General features: G+C 50.1%; 1 protein-coding gene across 4 annotated transcripts in view; it reads right to left on the bottom strand.

Annotated features, from left to right (window-relative positions):
• EVC (EvC ciliary complex subunit 1) overlaps positions 1 to 24,868 on the bottom strand; it is a 92,078-nt gene that overhangs the window by 32,559 nt on the left and 34,651 nt on the right. For all 4 annotated transcript variants that reach the window (XM_017887089.1, XM_017887090.1, XM_017887091.1 and 1 more), the window contains exons 9-11: positions 21,402 to 21,618; positions 20,485 to 20,633; positions 17,995 to 18,093 (exon numbers count right to left, since the gene is read on the bottom strand). In XM_017887089.1, the coding sequence (XP_017742578.1) occupies positions 17,995 to 18,093; positions 20,485 to 20,633; positions 21,402 to 21,618 (465 nt within the window). The remainder of the gene's footprint in view (positions 1 to 17,994; positions 18,094 to 20,484; positions 20,634 to 21,401; positions 21,619 to 24,868) is intronic.

The following is a 24,868-nucleotide window of genomic DNA, read 5'->3' as shown; positions in this document are numbered from 1 at the left end:
TTGGGGAGTTATACATGATATAAATGATGAATTGATGGGTGCTGACGAGTTGATGGGTGCAGCACACCAACATGGCATAAGTATACATATGTAACAAACCTGCACGTTATGCACATGTACCCTAGAACTTGAAGTATAATAAAAACAAACAAACAAACAAACAAACAAAAAACAAAAAACAAAAAAAAATAAAAAATAAATAAAATAAAAAATAAAAAGTAGGGGCACAGTTAAAAGACAAAAAAAAAAAAAAAAAAAAAAAAAAAAACAAAATTAGCCGGGCATGGTGGTGCAGGTCTGTAATCCCAGCTACTTGGGAAGCTGAGGCAGGAGAATCACTTGAACCTGGGAGGCGGAGGTTGCAGTGAGCTGAGATTGTGTCACTGCGCTCCAATTTGGGTGACAGAGAGAGACTCCATCTCAAAAAAAACCAACCAACCAACCAAACAAACAAACAAACAAAAAACATGGAAGCTTACAGGTTAAGTTGGAATTCTTTATGGTTCCCTGCAATTCTTTTCCCCACCCTCTCAGCCTCAGACAACCATCCCCATGAACACAGTGACCCTCTCTCCAGTTTACACGTCTATACTTTCCCTGCATATCATGTTCATAAAGGTGGCTTTTGGTGTGTGTGTTCATTCACCCCATAAATGGCATCTCATTGCATGTTTCATTATGCAGACGTTTTTTGTTTTGTTTTGTTTTGAGACAGGATCTTCCTTTGTCGCCCAGGCTGGAGTTCAGGGGTGTGATCACGCTCTCGACTTCCTGGGCTCAGGTGATCCTCTCACCTCAGCCTCCCAAATGGCTGGGACTATAGGAGTATATGCCACTATGCCTGGCTAATTTTTTATAATTTTTTGTGGAGATGAGGTTTTGCCATGTTGCTCAGGCTACTCTCGAACTCCTGAGCTCAAGTGATCTGCCTGCCTTGACCTCTCAAAGTGCTGGGATTACAGGTGTGGGCCACCACGCCCGGCCCAGAAGCTTTTTAAAGCCACTCCTTTTGCCCCATCTCCAATTACTTTCACACCTAGAATGGACTCTTCACCCTGAAAAATTCCTCCAAAATAATCCCTTCTCTGGAACCTTCCCTGGGCCACTAACATGGGCATTTCTGACCCTGAGCTCCCACCAGCTGTTTGGTTAGCCCACCAGGGTATCTAAGCCACAGTTTATCTGTCATCCCCCAAGACCACAACTCCCCAATACGGCGGTTTTGTCACACTAGGGTCTGCACCCACATGTCATATCCTCCCCAACCAAGCACGTGCCGGCAGTCCCTGAATATGCCATGCCCCAACACAACTAGAGCACCCACATCCCCCTCTACCCAGGAACTCTCCTCACATGTTCCAAAACTCAATTCAAGGTCTCCTTTTCTGGCAACGCCCCCTGACCACAAGGTCTCATTAGGTGCAACGTGGCTTAGCTGAACATCTGCTTTCCTTCCTGGAGTCTGGAATCTTGATACATGACAGGAAAGAGGTGTGCCCGTATGACTGATTCCAACAGAATCCCTGGACTCTAAGCTCAGGATGGCTTCCCTGGAAGACAACATTTCACACACGCTACTGCAACTCATGTGAATTAAGTGCATCGCGTGTGACTCCATGGGGAGAGGATTCTGGAAACTTGTGACTGGTTTCCTCTGGATTTTACCCCTTGTAGCTTTTCCCTTTGCTGATTTTGCTTGGAATCCTTTCACTGCAGTAAGTCCTAGCCATAGGTACAACTATAGGCTGAGTCTGTGAGCTGTCCTAGTGAACCACTGAACCTGGTGGTCTTACGGACCCCAGAAGAGGTGCCCCTCCTTTGCTGCTGCCCCTCCAGCACTCACTACCCTTTGCAGGCACTGGCTGTATGATTGTCCTTCTCATGGACAAGACCACAGAGTTTTCTTCTTACCACCTTTTCATTTGCAGGGCCTAGCAGAGTCCCCAGAAAATGACACGTGATAATAAATATAATTGTTAAGAATTACTAATTTGAGTCAAGAACACTGTTTTTGTGTAATATCACTCAATCCATACAACAGTTCAATCAAGGCATTCTATTATAATTATCATCATTTTATAAACGAGGAAACTGAGGCACAGAGCAGATGAGTAACTGGAACACAGTTTATAGATGGTAGGTCCTGGCCCTTGGACTCTTGGACTCATACCCTTAGCCAGTGTGCTACATGGATAACTGGTTTTTTGAAAGGAAAATAAACATATTCTCACACATACACTTAGTATTGTGTATGTCCCTAGGTCATACTTGCTGTGCTCAATGAATATAAGTTAAATTTCATTCAAATCAATGTTAAATCAACCTAATGAATGCCATACTCTTAAGCTCATGGCCAACCCTGACTTTGGTCAGAATAAAGTGATCATGACAAGGGCATATGGAACCCACATTCTTTTAAAAGATTCAGAGATTAGATTTCTGATATGGCTAACCAGATAACCTGGATCCATCCTTTCACTGGGAGTGAATGAAAAAGATAGGTGAACAAAATAATTATTAAATCTTCATAAAAGTTGCAAAGAGCTAACAAGATTGTGATGAGTACATGGGCCAAGGGCTGAGAAGACACATCTGGAGGGGAATACTCAGCCCTTGGGCTGCTCTTACCTGGGGAGTGTTGGTGGATTCAGAGGAGATGACTGAACAGCTGAGCAGGTCTTTTGACAGCTTGAAGCTGTCAGGAGACAGAAGTTTGAGTTCATCATTCATTATGGGTAGGGGCCTGGTAAACCATTCCACACTTAGGGTTGGGACCCAAAAAGGCACACTGGAGAAATATTAGTGAAATGGAAGAGAACCAGCCCAGACTGGGTATACAGACTGTAACCTGGAGTCAAGTTATTTAGATTGCCCAGGATATTTTAAGCCGACTTTGAATTAAGGTGACCCTGGACCACTAGAGGTGCGATATCTGACAGTATCATTGTATACCTGAAACTATTTCTACAAATAAATGTGCAAATTTTAAACATAGTACACAAAATATAAACAGACACATGAGGATATAAGATAACATAATCAAAGACCTACACAAACAATGGGCATCAGAAACAAACCCACAGGTATTTCAGAGAGTAATTACAAGTCAGCATGTAATTACAAGACATGGTCTTTAAAGTATCAATGGTTACTATGCTCATGAAGTTAAAAGCCACTCTTAAACATTTAAGCAAGGAGCTGGAAATTATAAAGAGTGACACTACTTTGTTTAAAAAGAGCCAACTAGCAGTTCTAGAATTGAAAAATATTGTCCAATATTAAAAACTCAATGTACAGGTTTAATAGCAGTTTAGGCACAGTTGAAGAGAGAATTAGCACCCTGGAAAATAGATCAGAAGAAACTAGCAGAACAAAGCAAGGGGAAACTAAAGGATGGAAAATATGGAGGAAAAGATAATGACATAGAAGATACAATGGGAAGGTCCAACATGTCAAATTGGAGTCTCTGAAGGGTTGGAAGGAAAGTCTGGGTAGAAGCAGTATTTGAAGAGATAACGAAATTTCCCAAACTGATGGAAGAAATTTACAGACAAGAAAACCAAGGCTTCCTGTTTACATGTAAAAGAGAAGTTAAATAAGTTGCACAAGTTTACACACAGCTCTGACAATTGGGGTCCGTGCCCATGACCTTGATGCTACTCAGGTAAATGTTTTTTAAAGAATGAATGAGTGAATGAATGAATAAATGAATAGCCAGCACCTAGTAAACACAGGGTCACTTTTTGCTACATGAATAGCAGATAAAATAGTCTTTAAGAAAAATAAAACAAAACATGACTAGACACAAAGGGGTCATTTCCTAATGCCAAAATGTTTAATTCACTGGAAAAATGAAAAAGTTATAAATTTGTATGTACTTAATAACATTACCAAATCAATGAAATTTGCCAAATTAACAGAATAAAGGAGAAAAATATTACACTGATTACCTCAGTAGAGGAAGATAAAAGTATTTTACAAAATTTAATTTCTATGCATGAGGAATGGAAAGAAACTTCCTTAACATGATTAAAGAAAAAAACCAACTATATTACACATTATACCTAATGGTAGGAACCACAAAGCAATATTAAGAAAAACTAAATTAAATATGACCTAAATAAATGTATCAATCCATGTTCCTGGATTGGAAGACTTGATATTGCAAAGACATTAATTCTCCTCTAATCGACCTATAAATTCAAAATCTTAATCAGCAACTATATGGGATAAAAATTGAAGCTACACATACTCTTTAATCCAATAATTCCACTCTTTGGTATATCCAAAAGAAATATGTGCACACAGCTTCTACAAGAAAGTTCATATCAGCCAATGTGTAATAGGCTAACACAAGAAGACTCCAAAGCCCATTACTAGTAGGATGGGTAAATGTATGGCATTGTATTTACATGACAGAACACTCCACAGCAATGAGGAAGAATGAACTGCTGCCACATACAACCACATGGATGGATCTCTCAAATATAAAGTTGAGTGAAAGACCAATGGGACAAAGCACATGCTGTACGATTCCATTTATATAAAGTTCAAAAACTGCCAAAGCTGCACAACAATGTCCAGGGATGTGCCTTGAGATTTACAACTGTAAATCAAACCAGGGATCTGATTTCTGTTATCAGCTGGATGATGGCTCCTGGGAGTGGGGAGGGTGTTAGGATGGGGAGGAGGCATGGGGGTGTTCTGGGGTCCCAGCTACATTCTCTTTCTTGCTCCACATGGTTTCGTAAATGTTTAATAATCATTTGCTGATTTGTAAGATTACGCTTTATTTATTCATATGTGTTATATTGCACAATAAAAAGTTTCAATGAATGGAGATGATGGACATCATTTTCCAGCCTCTGAGAATCCCAATTTTCTTCCAGGAGACAGATTTTTAAGTTGATTCTCATTCTTGGACTCTCTTATTCTACAGCAGTGGTTGGGACAAACCTTTTTCTTTATTGTTCACAACTGTCAAATCACAAAATATGTGGGATTTGTAAATTAGAGAAGGGTTAGCTTTGTAAAAGCAACACAGTCCATTAGCTTAGGCTCCTTCTAATAAAAAATATGCTGGATTCTGTCTGCTCCCTGGAAAGACTCAAGTCTGCATTCTTTGTCACATGGTCTGACAGGTCATAAAACACATCACTTCCCACTAAAGCTGGCACGTGTCACTTGGGAGATACTGATTTATTCTGTGCTTGAAATAGAACCAGAATTAATTTGCATTATTGCTTTCCCAGTATGTGTAAAGGGGTCAGGACAGAGGGGAACTCCAGTGGGGGATGGAAGCTGGCCCTGAGTCTCACCCCCTAAGCTTAGGAGGATGCCCCCTTCCCCTCAAACAGAAGCACACACAGTCCAGGCAAAGACAAACGGCTCACTCTGAACTTGCTCCTTCACTCAGGTGTCCCCTCTGCAGCCTCATCCAGACCACTAGCTGCCCGCCCCAGGTTTCTCACAGAGCAGGGACTTGGGGCAAGGAAGGTACCCATACTCCAGAGCTTTTCAAAGCTTCTGTAACCTACTCAAGGCTCAGTCTTCTTATCTGTCAAAGGGGGCTGAAAATACCCGCTGTGAGGGCTGATTATGAGGATGAGAAAGGATTTATGGGGATTGGCTGGCTCAGAACACACAGCAAGCACTTAATAGATGCTAGCTAGTATCATTCAAGTTGGAGAAGTTAGTGTGTGGTTCTCAAGAAGTGTTACCCACTGCTATTGTCATTCTAGGAACAAAGCATTTGGGGGAAAATAGGTGAGAATAATTCCCTCTGAGCAGAGGTAGTTTTTGTTTCAGTTGTTTGCAAGGCAAGCAGGAGGAGGGGAAAGATGGGAGGGAGGGAAGGGAGGGGAGTACAAGGCCAGAAATGGGCAGATGGCCCAATGGGACTTAAGTATAGGGTGTTGGGGAGGCACAGGACTAGTGAGGGGCCAACACCACACGAGGGACCCAAATGCCACACTGCCAAGTGGAGACCTGGCAGACTGGACCATGGTGGGGTTCAAGCAAGGCAAGGATGTGGCCAGGGCTGAAGATGCACTGATGAAGGTTCAGAGTCCACGGAATGGATCTTTCCAGGATTCCCTGGACACAGCCCAGCCCCTGGGAGTCTTTTGTTCCTCATCATAGGAACCAAGAATGTTCCCGAGGGACCCCAGCCTGATTGTTTTGAAGATGCACATTTAATGACTTCAAGTGTGCTCAGGTTCCCCTGACAAGTGGGTCCTGGAGAGCACAGGTGAGCTTGGATCTCTTAAAAATGGGCAGTGGGTTGAACAAGGGGTAGGAGCTCCGGCATCTGCAGGACTGGGCCATCCACCAGCAGCGTGACCATGGGCCAACTCCCTTAAAAAAGGAGGGGAGGATACCTGCACTATAAACTTGCAGGGACTACGGGGGATCCCACGAAACACCTGGGCAGCTCGGTGCACTGCCTACCACTCTCTCCCGGCACCCACGCCCCTTGCCACATAACTTTGCAGGGACTTCTCAAAGTGAGTGGGGAGCACTTCCCTGACTGCTACACTGAGTTCAGACATGTGACTTGCTTTGGCCGAGAGAATGAGGTGGAAGTGTGCTGCTTTGGAGGCTAGACCTCAGCTATTGCTATGAGAAGAACATGCCCAGGCTAGTCCACAGGTCTTAGGGGGAAGATGGGAGAGACTTGGAGCAAGACTGAGTCAAGTTAATCAAGCCCGGCGTAGATCAGCCAAATTCCGGAGCTGCAGACAATGAGTGCAAATCACTGTTGTTTTCAGCCCTTGAGTTTCCAGGTGTCTTGTTACACAGCATGACTGTGATCATAGTTACAGCAGGACAGCAGGAGATGGAGGGGGTCCTAAAAGTGAAAGCTCTGGGATAAATATGTCTGTCATCCTCACAGCATGCATACGTTCATTTTGCAAATGTCTCCTGGCACCTACTGCAGGCAAGGCCCTGTGCCAGGGACACTGCGGTGACCGAGGCAGGTGTGGACCCAGACCCGAGGGAGTTCACAGCCCAACGGGGGTCAGATATTGCACATATGCTCCCCACAGGCTGTGACACATGTGATGACCAGAAGGATGGAAGTCCTATTAGACAGGTCTAAGGAGAGGTCAGAGAAGGGCTCCCCTAAAGAAGTAACATTTCAGCTGAGACTCAAAGAGCAAGAATGAGCTGGCCAGGCAAAGCCCAGGGAAGGGAGGAAGACAGTTTCAGGCACTGGGGTGGGAGGGACAAGGGTATTCTTGGGGGAACTAAGAGATAGCTGAGGTCAGCTGGAAGTCAGGGAGCAAGGGACAGAACTTTAGGAAGAGTGATGAGTGGGCCAGGTTGTGTGGACCTCATGGGCCAGGCTGGACAGGTGGATCCTGTGGGCCAGCTTGGGTGGAAGTGTCATGGGTCAGGTCAGGAAGGCCTTGTGGGTCAGGTTGGGGGCATCTTGTGGACAGGCTGGATGGGCCTCATGGATCAAGCTAAATGGTCACAGTCATCCTGGGCCAGATTAAGGATGTTGGACTTCTTTTTGAGAGCAACAGGAGTCATTTTGGGGTGTTCACTGGCTCTTTCATATGGTTAAGAACTTAAAAGGAAGGTAGCCAAGAATTCCTGGATCAGAGAGGTTAAGTGATAGGGACTAGGCCACACAGCAGGTATGCAGCTGAAATGGGCCCATAACCTGGTCTGTCTGCTTCTTGAATGACTCTTCTCCCCTCTGCACCTCTTTGCAGGGAGGTAAGATGGTTGTGAAAATTACCAAAAGGAAAGAGGGGTAGCATGTGACACAAGGGCACTCTGCGTTGTACTTCTGCAAAGAAAACACAACACATTTACCCCAGTAGTTTCACTAAATTATAATCAAAAACCACAGCCAGGCACAGTGGCTCACTCCTGTAATCCCAGAACTTTGGAAGGCTGAGGCGGGCAGATCACGAAGTCAGGAGATCGACACCATCCTGGCTAACACGGTGAAACCCTGTCTCTACTAAAAATACAAAAAATTAGCCGGGAGTGGTGGCGGGCGCCTGTAGTTCCAGCTACTCAGGAGGCTGAGGCAGGAGAATGGCGTGAACCTGGGAGGCAGAGCTTGCAGTGAGTGAGCACAGACTGTGTCACTGCACTCCAGCCTGGGCGACAGAGACTCCGTCTCAAAATAATAATAATAATAATAAAATAAAATAAAACAAAATTAAAAGCCACATTTCCTTAGCCTGTTACTGTAAAGGTACATACGCATCACCCAGCCTATTTTTTCTCAGTCTCTGCATCCTTGGTCATGGTGTATTAACCCTTTAAGCCTCATACGGACCATGGAAACTGCCTTGAGTCTGCAGCGCCCATGGACACCTGCTTCCCAGCAACGGGGAGGTCTGTGGTGCTCAGGCTTCTACCATTTCCTCTCAAGATCTGCATCCAATGTTACTTGCCCAGAAAATCAGGGTTTTCATGGTCTTCAAGAAACAAATTTCTTTCACTCTTTGGAAACGTACCATTTTTCTCTGTGGTACACAGAATGTCTCCCTCAAGATGTCCACCTCCCAATCCCTGGAACTTTTGAGCATGGAACTTTACACGGTAAAGAAACTTCACAGGTGGGATTGAGTTAAGGATCCTGAGACGGAGAGATGACCCTGGATGACCCAGTTGGCTCCAATGTCATCACAGGGTTCTTATAAGTGAATGAGGGAGGCAGGAGGGTCACAGTCAGAGAAGACGTGATGGAGGAAGCAGAGGCAGGAGTGGCGCCATAGCTGGCCCTGATGATGGAAGAAAGGGCCCTGAGCCAAGGAATATGGGTGGCCTCTAGAAACTGGAAAAGTCAAGAAAACCGTTTCTACCCTGGGGCCTCCAGGACGAATCAGCACGGCTGACACCTTCATTTTAGCCCAGTGAGATCTACATCAGACTTCTGACCTCCAGAACTGTAACATAACTTTGTGTCGCTTTAAGCCACTGAGTTTGTGGGCGTTAGTTACGGTGGCTATACTAATATATCATATAGTATAACTATAATAACTAATACCTAATATAACATCTTCAGAATGACAATAGTTTAGCTGATTCATTGATATATATATATTTTTTTCTTTCTTTCTTTTTTTGAGAGGAAGTCTTGCTCTGTTGCCCAGGCTGGAGTACAATGGCACGATCTCATCTCACTGCAACCTCTGCCTCCCAAGTTCAAGCAATTTTCCTGCCTCAGCCTCTTGAGTAGCTGGGACTACAGGCACCCGCCAGCATGCCTGGCTAGTTTTTGTATTTTTAGTAGAGACGGGCTTTTGCCATGTTGGCCAGGCTGGTCTTGAACTCCTGACCTCAGGTGTTATCCACCCGCCTCGGCCTCCCAAAGCGCTGGCATTACAGGTGTGAGCCACCGCACCCAGCCAATTCACTGATACATTAACTGATTGATTGATGTGTGTATTCATCAATATTGACTGATTGTCTAGAGTGGGTTATCCCCTGGGCATGACCCCAGGGATGGAGAAATGAACAAGCCTCAGCCCTTCCATCAAGGAGGGCACATTCCTTCTCCCTTTTTGTGTTCCCCGAATCACTATTTCCCACGTGAATATTATGAGTCCTGGGCCTGACTCCTAGGCCCCAGCGGAGTGACACTGAATAGACACTTTAGACTTCCAGTGCTGTGCAGCACCTAATCTTGACCAAAGAGGGGTCTGGCCTCTGTCCTTGGCCCCCAGTAGGTCACCTCTCAGCCCCTGGAATGTTTGGCCTGATTGGAGTGTCTTTGCTGACCTGGGGGCCTTAACAGTCTACACTAAGAGTGATTTATGGCAGGGAAGCCTTAGGGCATGTGGTCTCAGCTTGACCTCTGAAGGGCTGGAGGCTCAGGGCAGCTGTCGGGGTGCAGGTCAGCCATGCCAATGTGGCTGAGCTCCAGTAAAAACTCTGGGCACCAAGCTTGGGCAAGCTTCCCTGCTTGGTGACACTCTGTGTGCCTTGTCACATATTGTGGCCAGGGAAAGTTAGTGCTGCCCCCAGCTCCACCAGGAGAGGACACCCAGAAGCTCTGTGCAGGGAGCCCTCCTGGACCCTATGCCTCTCCCTTGGCTGACTTTAGTCTGTAGCCTTCCATTATCATCAGCCCAGCTCTGAGCACAGCAGCTGTCAGGGAGTGCTGGCAGTCCTTCTGGTGAGTTGAAGAGCCTGAGGGGGATCTTCAGGACCCCCAAACTTGCATCTGACATCAGAATAAGTGAAGTTGGTTTGGGAACTACTCTCAGACACTTCATAAGCACCTGTTATTATGACTGTGTTCTTCAAGAACGGAGTCCAATATTTCCTCTCCTTTTTCTCAGCCCTAACCTCCTGGGACAGCCTGAAGCTGAGAAGTACCTACATGACAGGGCTGTGATTTCACCACCTTCTCCCAGGAGCCTTTCAAGAGAAATGGCAGTGGGGGGACAGTCAGACATGACATCCAAATGGACAGGTGGGTTGTGTGGTCCCTGGAATGGGATGATGGCAAACTCTGCCCAGAGCCCCGTTGTTATTGGGATGATGCTGGGTTTGGTGCAGCAACCTGTTCGTGAAGTGCTGAGCCACAGAGCTCATGCAATCACACGGCATCCATCCCCACTGAACTGAAAATGGACTGTTTTAAGGCCAAGAGACAGTGGGGATACAGAAAAATGCACTTTTCTCTGCAGCCCTGAGAACCATTAGGTTATGATATGGTTTAGCTGTGTCCTCATCTACATCTCATCTTGAACTATAGCTCCCATAATCCCCAAGTCATGGGACTGACCCAGTGGGAGGTAACAGAATCACTGGGGTGGGTCGTTCCTGTGCTGTTCTTGTGTTAGTGGATAAGTTTCATGAGATCAGATGGCTTTCTAAAGAGGAGTTTCCCTGCACATGCTCTCTCTTGCCTGCTGCCATGTAAGATGTGACTTTGCTCCTCATTTGAGGAGCTCAAATTGTGAGGGCTCCCCAGCCATGTGGAACTGTGAGTCCATTAAACCTGTTTCCTTTATAAATTACTCAGTCTCGGGTATGTCTTTATTAGCAATGTGAGAACAGATTAATATAGGTGACCATCAAATTTATCTCACAGCCACTGTGCCTGCAATATCATGATAAGTGCCATGCCCAAAGAAGGGGTAAATTAATGCCTGGGCACAGCCAGCCAGCAAGGCAGGGTACCTTGAGAGCGTGTTCTGTGCACAAACACCTTTCTATCCAGTGAATGATGATGAAAGAGAATATTTCTTTCTTTCTTTCTTTTTGAGATGGAGTTTCACCCTGTCAACAGGCTGGAGTGCAGTGGTGTGATCTTGGCTCACCGCAACCTCCGCCTCCCAGGTTCAAGCAATTCTCATGCCTCAGCCTCCCAAGTAGCTGGGATTACAGGCACCCATCACCACAACCAGCTAATTTTTGTATTTTTAGTAGAGATGAGGTTTCACCCTCTTGGCCAGGCTGGTCTCGAACTCTTGACCTCAAGTGATCCATCTGCCTCAGCCTCCCAAAGTGCTGGGATTACAGGTGTGAGCCACTGTGCCCAGCCGAGAATATATTTTGAGTGTCATTGTGTGCCCAACACTCTTCTATATACTTCACCCATGTGAGCTTATTTAAACCTCTTGATAGCCATATGAAGAAGGCCTATTAGTTCCACTTTAACAAAGAGGAGGTGGGATATCGATCGTCCAAACAGACACAAAGCTCCAGGCTTTCTCACTGCCCTGTCAGTCAGCACCATCTCTTTTATGGGCCACAGCAGTCTCCTACCAGGGCTCCCTGCTTCCGCCTCTGCTCCTACAGTCTGTCTTCCTCATGGAAACCACAGTGATCCTTATAAAACACAAAGCAAGTCACCTCCCTGCTCAAAACATGCTGGTGATTTCCTGTCTCATTCAGAAGTAAATGCAACTATCTTGGGACGGTCTGCAAAAGCCTTCCAAGATGAGGCTCTCTGGACTCACCCCCTCACCTCTGCCCCTTTCTCCCTGCCTTGCTCCCCAGCTTCCCCACTGCCCTTACACTGGCCTCAATGCTGCTGCTGCTGCTGCTGCTGCTGCAACCCCAAGCATACACATGCTGCACAAAGCTGTGCTCAACAATACTTGTTGAATGAATGAATGAATGAATGAATGAATGAATGAACAAACTCTCCCAAGGTGCGTGGGACTGAGGAAGAAAAGTAAAACTCTAAGCTGCCAACTGACTAAACAGCTGGGGCTTCTTGGCCAATGGGACCCCAGAGAAAGCTGGGAAGCTGACTTCCCGGGGCCGTAAAGGACGGGATGGGAGGTTGAACACTCCTCATCGTACCCCTCCCTCACTAGCCAACCACCATAAGGCTTTCTTCCCTAAGGACTAAACAGAAACCAGCTCTTTCAAAAGACTCCATGCTGATCATGTTGATGGCTGGCTTATCTTCCCAGGCCCAGAACAAAGACGAGACGGATGCTTCCTTCACCCCTTTCTGAGACACCTGCTTCCTCTGTTCTCTTTTTCTTCAAACGTTCACCTGATCTTACGTAAAATGTAGATTTACTGGGTATTAACTAAAGTCTCCCAAGTGTGTAACTGTTCCTTTCATTGCTGCTCCACCCCCCACAACCACCCACCCTCCCCTTTTTAAAGGAAAATGTATAAATACTAAACCTCCTGAGAACCTCTTTGGAAAAAACAGCCAAGTCTGTGACTTGCGTTTTCCCAGGTGCACCCTCAAGCTGGCTCAATAAACCGCGATTGATTGTGACACCTGCCTCAGTCATTCATTTTGGTGGTTGAGATTCACACCCAGGACCCTGGCCCCAGATCTGGGCTCATCCCCTCTGGACTCAACATCTGCTGAGATCATGCTCCCTGTAGGGCAGGCAAGGAGGCGTTCACTGAGCACCTACCATGTGCCAGGTCTGGGCCTTGGACCTGCTCTCCTCGGCACCCCCAGCCACCTAGGTAAATGGGCTCCCAGTCTCTGCTGCACAGAGAAGGAAACCAGAGCTCAGAGCAGTCCAGGCTCTGGCCCAAGGACGCCCAGCCAGGAGGGCGCAGCCAGCTCTCCAATCGGCAATAGAGGATTTTAGCCTGCTCCTATGGTATATTAGGTAAAGCAGTTTCCAGTAACCAAGGGCAACGATTTCCCAATTGAGGAAATGTAAAATAAACCAAGCGTCCTGGAACCTAAAGGCTTGTGATGAAATGGCAAGGTAAATAAATCTAAGGAAATCCCTCCAGAATAATTCTGGGACACAAACTGACACAGGCCTTGGGCCAGGCCGGGAGTGGTGGCTCACGCCTGTAATCCCAGCACTTTGGGAGGCCAAGGCGGGCGTATCACCTGAAGTCAGGAGTTCGAGACCAGCCTGACCATCATGGTGAAACCTTGTCTCTACTAAAAATACAAAATTAGCTGGGCGTGGTGGCGCATGCCTGTAATCCCAGCTACTCAAGAGGCTGAGGCAGGAGAATCTCTGGAACCTGGGAGGTGGAGGTTGCAGTGAGCCGAGATCACACCATTGCACTCCAGCCTGCGCAACCAGAGCTAAACTATGTCTCAAAAAAAAACACCCACGCAGATGTGGAGAATTTCACACCCATTTCCACTGTGTCCCTCAACATGTTCGTATGCAGTACATTTCATGTACCTCCTCCTAGGTGAGAGACTCCAGCAGGCATCACCCCTCAGCACACCCGTCACCCTCTCCTGATGTTACATTAAAAGGCTGGCTTCACTTTCTTCGCTGAAGCTCTCACAGGCCCAGCAACTAGGGCCACACAGGGAAAAACCAAATGCGTAACTTCCTAAGGATGTCATTTAGGCATCACTGACAACCCTTCATTGAAACTGATGTATTTACCAGCACCCGCTGGGGCTGGCCAGGCACTTTCCTTTGTGAAAGGAAAATACCTTGGGCCCTCAAAATCCCTAAGCAAAAAGGAACACTCAAGCTGAAAACTGCTTAGGGCAAACCTGCCTCCCATCTGTTCAAAGTTATCTCTCTGCTCACTAAGATAAATGCAGATCTGACTGCCTCCTTTGGAAAGGATAATCAGAAACTCAAAAGAATGCAACTGTTTATCTCTCCCCTACCTGTGATTTGGAAGCCCCCTCCCCGCTTGGAGTCTTCCTGTCTTTGCTTCCAGTTGTCCTACCTTTCCTGACCGAACCAATGTATTTCTTACATATATTGATTGATGTCTCATGTCTCCCTAAAATGCATAAAACCACGCCGTGCCCGGACCCCCTTGGGCGCATGTTGTCAGGACCGCCTGAGGCTGTCACGGGTGCATATCCTCAACCTTGGCGAAATAAACTTTCTAAATTAACTGAGACCTGCCTCAGATGTTCTGGGTTTACATTGATACACTGCTTGGCTTACCCTTTGCGGCCATCACTGATAGGGGTTTTACTCAGGCTGTCAGCCTGGTTGTGTAATTGTGAGCAAGCAATCTAACCTGTACCTCACTTTCCGCAATCGTGGCGATACTGTGACGCACAGCAAGGTTTGAGAGCTGCTTTAGAGAGAATGGGTGAGAAGCCAACAAGCTACCATGGGGGGTGAGGGGGAGAATGCTGCTGGTACCCACCCCATAGCCTCTGGGCCGCCTGGGCTCACCCCCGGCAGGGCACAATAAGTGGCCTGGCTGGAATTTGAGCCCAGGATGTCTGGCTCCAGAGCCTGGGCTTCACTGTTATGCTCCACAGCCCACACTTGAGGCAGGATAGGTAGTCAAGGAAGTGACCAGGTCCTTGGGACGTGGTGACCAAACCGTCAACACAATAAGCCTCGGCATTCGCACCGTATAGTCCGGCTCTTTCAAGCACAGTTATCTGAGTAGGGAACGTCCCCTGCAGATGGCACGAGCACTTTGATTTTATCTGTCATCAGACTGACCCTCTGCTCATTATAATAGTAAAAAACACACCCTTGGGCGGAGACTTAAGATGCTGAGACACGTGATGTTTGAACAAGCGTGTGCAGCTACTGAACGTGTGCACTCGGAGGACCACCCCCGCCCCGCCAGAACATGCTTACTAGTGATGCCTCTTCCCACCCCCTTATGAATAATCACGTAAGACTCCCCAGAAAGGGAGTTTCCCCGGTAACAGTTAAGGCTATCTCATCTGCTCTGAATATCTCCCAGGGTGTCCTGTCTATTCTGCACCTAACTTTCAGAACATTCTTTCTCCTTTGCAATAAATTGCTCTATGCTGCATCCCCTTTGCTGTGGTCTCTTGTTTATATTCTTTTACGCTAAAAAGAACTGAGGTTTCACAACAGCCGTCAACATGCTAAGCAGCATGGCTGGGGTGATCACATCAGCACTAACATTAGAAAGTCTTTATTTTAAATCTCATCTTCCCGGCTTGCTGGCTGTGTAAAACCTGGGCAAGCTACATGAGCCAGCACAGAGAGGTTATGTAACCAGCCAAGGTCACACAGCATGTTAGTACTCAGAGGAAGATTAGAACTTGGTTTCCTCATGCACAGTCGGGGATTTGAATCTTGACTCCTCTGGGGACGAAGTTATTCCTTTCCTGCCTGCGGGCCCCAGGGCTTTGACAAATTGAGCCCCATCCTACGCATTTCTGGAGAAAACACTTCTTCACTCCTCCACTGGGAAGGAAGGAAAATGCAGTGTCTTCCTCGTGAATCTCATGAGAATAATCAAATACTCAAGAGGCCCTTAAGATAGGAGCTAGCCCTGAACAAAGATCGGTTTCCGTTTAGTTTCCTGTGGCCGCCATGACAAAGCACCACAAACTGGGTGCATTAAGACAACGAAGTTTATTCTCTCACGGTTCTGGAAGGCATTGGTATGAAACCAAGGTGTTGGCAGAGCCTCGCCCCCTCCAAAGGCTCTGGGAGGGGCCCTTCCTGGGCTCTTCTGGTTTTTGGGGGCTGCATGTGTTCCTTGGTTTGCGGCCGCATCACTCCAGGCCCTCCCTCCGTCTTCACACGGCCTCCTTCCCTGTGTCTCTACGTCTTCTCATGGCCTTCTTATAAGGACACCAGCCATCAGAATTAAGACCCACCTGAATCCAGTAGGACCTAACCAATTGCACCAATTGCACGATCTAACCAATTACATCCGCAAAGCCCTTATTTCCAAGTGTGGCCACATTCTGAGGTTCCAGATGGACATGATGTTTTGAAGGACACTGTTTGGACTAAATTGTGTCCCCTCCCAAATTCTTAGGTTGCAGCCCTAACCTCCAGTATCCCATGTGACTGTATCTGGAGGTAATTAAGTAATCAAATTCTTATGTTGAAGCCCTAGCCTCCAATATCCCATGTGACTGTATTTGGAGAGAGGGCCTTTAAGGAGGTAATTAAGGTTAGATGAGGTAATCAGGGTGGGGCCCTAATCCTATAGAACTGGTGTCCTTATAGAAAAGGGAGAGACCAGAGCCCTCTCTTTCATTCTCTCCCCTGCTAACTCTTCCAAGCACAGAGAAATGACTGTGTGGCTGGGCGCGATGGCTCACGCCTGTAATCCCAGCACTTTGGGAGGCCGAGGCAGGTGGATCACAAGGTCAGGAGATTGAGACCATCCTGGCTAACAAGGTGAAACCCCGTCTCTACTAAAAATACAAAAAATTAGCCGGGCGCGGTGGCGGGTGCCTGTAGTCCCAGCTACTCGGGAGGCTGAGGTAGTAGAATAGCGTGAACCCGGGAGGTGGAGCTTGCAGTGAGCTGAGATGCACTTCAGCCTGGGTGGCAGAACGAGACTCCATATCAAAAAAAATAAAAATAAAAGAAATGACCGTGTGAGGAGGCAACGGGAAGGCAGCTGTCTGCAAGCCTGGAAGAGAGGCCTCACCAGAAGTCAACCCTGCTGGCACTGTGATCTCGGGCTTCAGCCTCCAGAACCTTGAGAGAACACATTTCTGTTGTTTAATCTACCAGTCAGTGGTATTCATCATGGCAGCCTAGCAGGTTAACAGAGACACGACTGACCCAGTGCAGCTCCCATCCAGGTGAGGAGTTGCACTTGCCACCACTGCATGAGCTTCTCCCTGCTGGGGATGCCTGCTGACTCCCTGTCCACTTGGTCCTGGTCTCATCCAATGCTGGGCTCAGCATTGCCTCTTGCAGCCTGCTGTTCTTGACCTCCCCTTCACCCAGGAGCCCCTTGCCTCTCCTCTGTACTCAGAAGCAGGGAAGCTGTCACTGGAGACGACATACCCTGGCGTGTCCCGAGTGCCAGCTGCTGTCTCGGGGCCCCATACACAGTACTCCCGGCACACCGTGAAGAAGAACTATGACCGTCCCCATTTCACAGATGGGGAAACTGAGAGCTAGAGACCAGGTGATACTCCTGTGGTTACGCAGTGAGGAAGTGGGGAGCCAGGACACAGACCCAGGCCCTCTCCTGCTCCCGGTGCTGCCCAGCACCCACTTGTTGATTCCTTCATAGCCAGGTGTCCACACTCCTGCCTTTCTGACAGCTGAGGATGCTGCCTGAGGCGGGGGCTCTTTCTGGCTCAGCATGGCATCCTGTGACTCCTGCCCCTAAGGAGGGCTCAGGTGCCCTCTCCTGCTCTCTCAAAGCCTCCCTGCAGGGCAAGCACGGCTGGCTTCACCTCCCCACCCCAGACCTGCACATGGTTGCACAGGGGCAAGAGGTGGTATGGCACGTGATCTCCAACATCCCCATTTCAGCTCGGCACCCCTTCTTCATCACCACTTTACATGATGACACCCAGAAATCCTGGGCCTATTTCTCACCTGAGGAGAACTGATTTCCAAAGAGCTTTGCTAACAGGGATGTTTGGAGATAAGAATCCTCAGCACCCCAGAAATGGACGGTGCCTCAGAGAGGACCGAGGCCAACCACCTCGGTTTCTGATGTGGACAAGGAGAATCGCATGGAGGGGAGGCGGCCTGCCTGGATCACCAGCCAACGAGTGCCGGGGTTGGACCTGAACCACCTCTGGGGTACCCGGCCAGGAGGATGTGAGGTTCTCGCACACACACAGACCCTGGGTCTTCTGTGCTGGTCCCCACAGAGGCCATGTACCTGGCAGAGTGCAACCACAGCCTCGGTGGCTCTGACATTCTCCTCTTCCTCCAGGTCACACCGCATCAGCCTCTGTCTCTCCAGGACCTCGTGAAAAGCCTGTGAGGAAAACAAGAGCTGAGTCTGGTAGAAACATGCAGGGTTTTTTCCCAGAAGGTTCTCCAACTGTCTCCTGTGTCTCAGGTCAGAAAGAAGGATGTTGGCCCCTGTATTACACACAAGGAAACGGAGGCATGGGCTGTCACATGGCTTTCACAGCTGATGCCAGGGCCAGCAAATCTGGTTTCCAGGAAACACCACAAACCACCACGCTTTTGTTAAACCCAGGATGAGCAAGGGCCATTGGGCCACTTCTGTCACCCCTCTGCCCTGGCCACAGCCACCCAAACGTCACTTTCTGACCACCCAGGCCACAGGAGACCCACTGATGGGAGCCCAGCAAGGGTGACGCAGACTGGCAATTGGAGGTCAGTGCAGTCAGCAACCAGCCAGGCCCCACTCTGACCATGTGGCAGAGGCCCTTTCCTGAGGACTCCAGCAGAATAGCAGGAGACTGGGCTACCCCAGGCATCAGCAGAGGGAGACCCGGCCAGCCCTAGACAGAGCATCAGAGGCCCTGGCACCAGCACAGGGAGACCTGGCCAGCCCTAGGCAGAGCATCAGAGGCCCCGGCACCAGCAGAGGGGCGAGGCAGGGCAGAAGGACAAAGGAACAGACTCTTCTTAGAGAAAGGCTGCAGGAGAAAATTCCCTGTGGGGCATGTGTTTCAATGGAGTCTCTAAGGACAAGGAATGGCTCCCTGGGGGGAAGACGGGGAGCCATGCTCAGAGCAGCAGCAGAGACCAAGAGGGAAGACCCCATAGGACCTTTGGGGATGCTACAGGCAGGAGGTGAGATGAGAGAGAAGGACGGGACTGGAAAAAAGTGGGTGCTGAGTGTGTGCTGGGAGCCTGGTGTCGTTCATTCATTCTCCCACCCATTCCATCCTCCTTCCTTCATTCACTCGTTTGCCCATTTGTCCACGTCCTGGTTCACTCACGCACTCGTGTGCTCATTCACCCTTCCCTCCCTGCGACCCACGTATCCTGAACGCCAGCGCCAAGGCGTTCCGAGGACTGTACCGAGACCCTGGGACACGGAAGTCACCCAGGCACTGTCTCCACACTCTGGACTCGCAATGGGCTTTGTGACATCAAGGACAGGGGCCCAGAAATCTCCAAGTAATGAGGAGCTGAATAGCCTTATCTTCCTCTTATTTCAAACGGGTCTTCTCAAAGACAGAAAAACCCAGCCTACCCCTATGTGGCAAACCCAGAAGCTCCCAGTGTGGCCCTGGAAGAGGCTCCCTGGGTAAGGGAGGCAGCTAGACAGGGAACTAGAGGCCTCTCCTCTGTTCTCAGGGGACCCCTCCATTGGCTTCTCATGGCAGTGGTGCCACCACCACCAGGTTGGCCCCCGGGGAGGGCCCCTGGGCCTCTATTCTGGGCTGAGCCTGGACCCAGACAGGGTGCCGCCCACCCCTTGGCAGAACTGAGATGCGCTGTACCAAGTGCTGATGCAGGGCAAGCGAACCCAGGCAAACAGTGAGGCTGGGGCTGCCCCTTCCTTGGACTCACTGAATCCTAACAATGCTGTGATACAGGTGCCATTATGCCCATTTCACAGATGTGGAAGCTGAGGGCCAGAGGGTAAGCAACATGCCCAAGGTCACCCAGCTATTTAGTGGCAGAGTCAGTACCCAAACCCAGGTGTGGCTGGCCTCAGTGCTCAGTGCTTAACCAGCCTGCACAATGGTCACGGACAAGCTGGCCCTGCCCCAGCCCCACTGCCCATTACCAGGGAAAGCAAGCAGAGCGAAACCAGAGCTCGGTGGTCTCTCTGAGAACTGGCAAGCCCAGGTCCTTGGAGCCTGCACTGGTGCCAGCTGACCCCTTTTCCTTGGAGGGTGACGTCTTGCTTTCTGTCCTCCTTCAGGTCTTCTTGTCCCCTTCTCAGGCAAGACCAAGGGTACCTCCGACCTTGACCACTTCCTGGCCCTGCCCACTCAACCCAAGCAAGACTGGGGGCTCCCTTCCTTCTCCTGGACTTGCAGCCGACCCACAAGGGCCCTGTCCCTGGGTGTGCGAACCTGCCTTACTCTCCGTGACACACTTGTCCCCTCTGGGCCACACATTGCTTCCTTCACGTCATTGCCACCATCTGTGTGCCCCTGCTATGCGTTTGCACTCTGCCAAGCTCTCTACGGATCCTACCCCCTCCTCTTCTCAGCAGCCCAGTGAGGGCAGCACAGCTCTTATCACCCGCTTACAGTCTACTAGGACACTAGGGATGTAGGGACTAAGGGACCGAGATTCGGTCACTCGGCCGACGCATGGGAAGTAGGGAGATAACCTCATGTCTGATGAATACCTCCGGATCCCCATGCTCAGTCATGGGAACAGAGCTACCACCACCTCACCCACATGTGCAGAGGCCGGGGATGTGGGTCACCTTGAGAAACGTTTCCGGGTCAGCAGTCGGCTGGGCCTCAGCCAGGAAGCTTCTCCGTTCCTCCTCTTGGGCCAGCGTGAGTTTTGCCGTCCCCTCCACCTGGTGAGCCAGAGATGCCTTGACCAGGTCTTTGCCTCGCTGGACAAACTCTGGGATTGAAAAAAGCCACAGCACAGGAGGTGACTCTCTGAGCCAGACTTTCAGCGGGGACCCTCATGTGTTCTCCTGTCCGGAGGTTGAGGAAGCTTGTGGTGGCCGCAGAGAGAGTGCCCGCCCTGCTGGTGACAGACCTGAGTTTCCTTCTGTGGGTCCTACTGGTAGCGTGACCTCAGCTAAGCACAGATGCCTCTACGTCTTGAGCCTTGCCCCACCCGCACCCCAGGCTCAGCCTTGGGACAGGAGCATGCGGGGGACACACACATGGCTCAGCCACCCCGCACGGCTCAGCCACCCTGGACTCCCCTTCCTGCCCCACACGCTGGACGATGGCCCACCTTTGCCCACCCTGCCGCTGAGCAGGGCCACATGACTCCGGCAGGACCAGGAGGGGCCGCTGGGTGACATAGGCCACTTCGTGTAAATTTCTAGTGTGAGACCCTCACCCTCCTCTGTCCCTCTGCAGTTCCTGGTGGCTTTGCTGCAGGACATGAGGGCTCAATCAGACTGAATCCCTGGTTAGTGAGTGCAGCAGGTGACCCCTGCCCTGGGTAGTGGCCCTCATGGACTCTGCTGTACAGAGAAGGGAAGAGAGCCCCAGAGAGCAGCCCAGTGACCCAGTCCCTAGGGCAGAAGCAGAAAGGCCACCTGTGCCCAGTGTCATGGGCACACTGCCCCAGGTTGCCAGCCCTCACACCGCTCAGCCCCAGGGACCCAGAAGGCCAGCGTCGTGGACCACGGCACCCATGCCCATGGCTCACCCCGGCTGAAGTGCTCTGCCTCCTGCCAGAAGGCCTTGTGCTGCTGCGTGAGCAGCTCCTCCTTCTGCCGCCCGGACAGCTTCCCCTCACCGGCCAGCAGCTCCAGGCCACGGGAGATGGCAGCCAGCCGGCACCTCGTCTCCTCCTGGACTTGCAGCTTCAGAAACTCAATCACTTTTGCCATGTGTGCCCGCCCCATCGTCCTCTCCAGGGCATCCTGCAGAAAGAAACATACAGGAGCATAGCTGGGGTGTCCTGGGAACCACCAGGGCACGTGAACTAATGGCTGGGAGGAGGCCGCCAGGGTCATTAACTAATGGCACTGCCTGGCGTTCGGCTTCCGGTAGAGCAGAGCTCAGAGGAATGAACTCCCCTTCTCCTTAATGAGTGAGATCTGGGTCTGCCCCGGAGGTGAGGATTAAGTGCCTCTCCTAGGGGTGCGGGGAGGGTGACGCTGGTTAGCACATAGGCACTTAGTTGCCAGTAGCGCTCCCCAGAGGGTCACTCTCCCAGGAGGGAATCCAGGTTTGCAAACAGTCAAGGAGGAAAAGCCACCTTGCTTAGAGTCACCTCCCCTGGCCAATCTGGCCCTGTGGCCCCCACAGGGCTGGGGCGGAAATGCGAAATGCCAGCAGTTCCTGGCTTTCTTTCCAGCCCCAGAGAGCCTGACTGCTGGGGACAGTTGAGATTTTCAGGGCAATGATTGGCTTCCAACAGGACTCCCCACACTCAGATTCTGCAGAAGGCCCTCCCCAGCCCCACCTCATCATTCCACAGACCCTTAGAAAAGACAGGGGGAAATGTCCACCCAGGCAGCCAAGGCCCTGCACACCCGAGGGCGGCTGCTCGTGGAATGAGAGTAAGGGGGAAAGCAGGGGCAGGCGGGGGGCCTCGGCATCTCCCTCGGCGCAGACTCTGCACCCCCTACACCCAACCACGCCTAGCTCAGGCCTGGGCACACGTGTGCTGGGCCGAGGCCATGGGCCAGTCCTGCTCCCCAGCCTCCCATCTCTGCCCCATGCTCTGACCCCGCCTCACAGACCAGGGGGCCTTTCAGAGATGCTGATGGTTCTGTCAGCCATGGCCCCAAACCCTCCTGTTGCTGCCCTGAGATCAAGTCCAGCGCCCCGGGCGTGGTGCAGGAAGCTCTGTGGGGCTTTGTCCCGCACACCTGCCTGCTTCCGGCCACCCAGCCTCTGCACATGCGGAGCCCTCCTCCTGGAACACCCTCGCTGCCTCTTCTCACTCTTCTGCCCGGCCAGGTTCTTCTCATCCTCACGGGTTCTGTGGTCCTTCCCTGCTTGTCCCCACCCTCACTGGTCCCCTGCTCTGTTCTCCACTGCCCCAGGGTTCTCGTCTTCAAGGAGGTGATTGTGAGGGGCAGTCCCAGCCTGGACTGAGAGCCCTTGAAGACAGGGGCCAGGCCTGAGTTGCCCATGTCCCCTTGACCAGCCATGGCCACACTGTGCACTGAGCTGCACTGGCCTCAGTTCCCACAAGACCAGGGCAAGAATATCCCCCAGTGATGGACACGGACGGCGAGGCTCATTCCAGCAGCCTGTGACCACTAGAGGGCGCAAGAGGACAAGCGGAGGTGCCGGGGGGACCACAGGAAGGGCGGCTCTGGCCACCTCTAAAGAACACAGGAGGATGTTGAGAACCCAACACAGGCTGACTAGGGTAGGCAGTGGTGGTGCAATTGATGGGCTTATATTGGAGGTAGGATGGGAGTGGAGAGAGGGGCATGAGAAAAGGGATGTGAGATGGGGATGGGGATGGGGCCCCGACCTGCTTTGAGTATGGCTGAGTCCTCGACAGTGCCGGGCTCAGACTTGGCTCCTAGGACCTGGGCGCAAGCTCCTCACCTGACCCCTGCCACATAGATTTGATGTGAGGATTAAGTAAGTCAAAATATGTCAAGCATTGAGAACAAGGGCCGGGGCACTGTGAGCCTCCGAGTGTCAGCTGTTTTGATCATTATCTATAGCCAGTCCCCACATTTGTCTTGGCAGCTGTTTATTTCTTGTGTGTCTCAAGAAACTGAATCTATCACTGCCAGGGTCCTTTTGAAGGGCTCTTCCAGTTTTAATATTCAGAGATGCACATTCCAGCTCCAAATGCCCAGGCCAGAAAGATGGGATGCCACTGTGCGAATTCCAACTCTTCTGTGTTCTGAGATACAGAAGCCATATTTTTCCCCTTTGGTACCCGGTATGCAGACACAGTGAATCCATCCCTCTTCCATACAAACACAGACCGTGTAGCCCTGTCCATGCATCATTACAATAATTTGTTGTTGTCTGTTTCTTCTGCTGACATGTGGCCTGTGGGGCTCTAATGACTTAACAAGTACTGAATACTTCCTATGTGCTGGGCTCTGCTCTAAAAAGTTTATATACAGACGAGTCTTTAACACTCCCAACTACCCTGTGAGAGAGCAGGTGCTATTACAGCCCCCGTTGCACAGATGATGAAACCAAGTCACAGAGAGGTTAAATTATCTGCCAAAGATCACATAGCTAACGAGTGGCAAGACTGCAGCAGGAGCTCCAGTTTCTTCCCTGAGCCTGCATTCCTAACCTCTGCAATATGGTTTCTGTTAACAGCATGTGGCACACAGTAGGTGCTCATTAAACACTTTCTGAAGGACAGTCATGCTGTTAAACTGGATGATCCCTTTTCGTCTTCCTATTTGGAAGTTATTGGCTGATACTCTGGCCAGAGTCAGCAAAGGATGTATTTTCTTTTTTCTGCATCAATATCCTGCTGATAGCAAAAGAAAAAAATAAAGGAAGAAAAGTCTTTCACCTTTGCAGAGCATTAATATGAGTCAGCAGCCTTATCAAACTGAAATCCAATTCAAAGGGGCTTGGGCAGCAAACCAGGCAGCTTCAGGCCCAGGCTCAGTGATGTCATTAGACGGGACAGGGATCTTAGGTGGGTCACTGAGTGGGCTCCTTATCAGTATGCTGTGAATCAAATATCTTCCAAGCCTAGCTTTCGGTAGTGTTGAAAGAAAAAGAAGGCCATGTGTGCATATGCTGAGAAAAAGCATATGAAGTTCTCAAACAACTGTGTGGACGTGGGGGTCTTGTTAAAGTGTAGACCTGTGTGGGAGGGGTGGAGGGCAGAATTCTGCATTCTAACCAGCTCCCGGTGCTGCCGATGCTGTGGTCTGTGGATCACACCTGGAGGAGCAGAACGGATGGGGACAGGCCTGTGGTGTGCAAGGGGTGGCGAGAATCTGCCAAGGCTCAGCTTTCCCATGGGTCTGAGGAGCTGAGTCTGTGCTGAGGGCGGGGAGGCCACTGGAGGGTTCTGAGCCGAGTGGTCACGTGGGCTGCTGCACAGGACAGGGAAATGGGCACAGAGCAGCATCAGAGGGCTCGTTCCCTGGGCCTAGTACACACTGACTGGCGCACACAGGATGAGCCCAATGTGTACCAGGAGGAACCCAGTGGTGACTG

The sequence above is a fragment of the Rhinopithecus bieti genome, unplaced genomic scaffold, assembly GCF_001698545.2.
Source record: "Rhinopithecus bieti isolate Rb0 unplaced genomic scaffold, ASM169854v2 scaffold_16601, whole genome shotgun sequence".
Classification (NCBI taxonomy): Eukaryota; Metazoa; Chordata; class Mammalia; order Primates; family Cercopithecidae; genus Rhinopithecus; species Rhinopithecus bieti.
The sequence above is the reverse complement of the archived record's forward strand: the minus strand, read 5'-3'. Positions and strand labels throughout refer to the sequence as shown.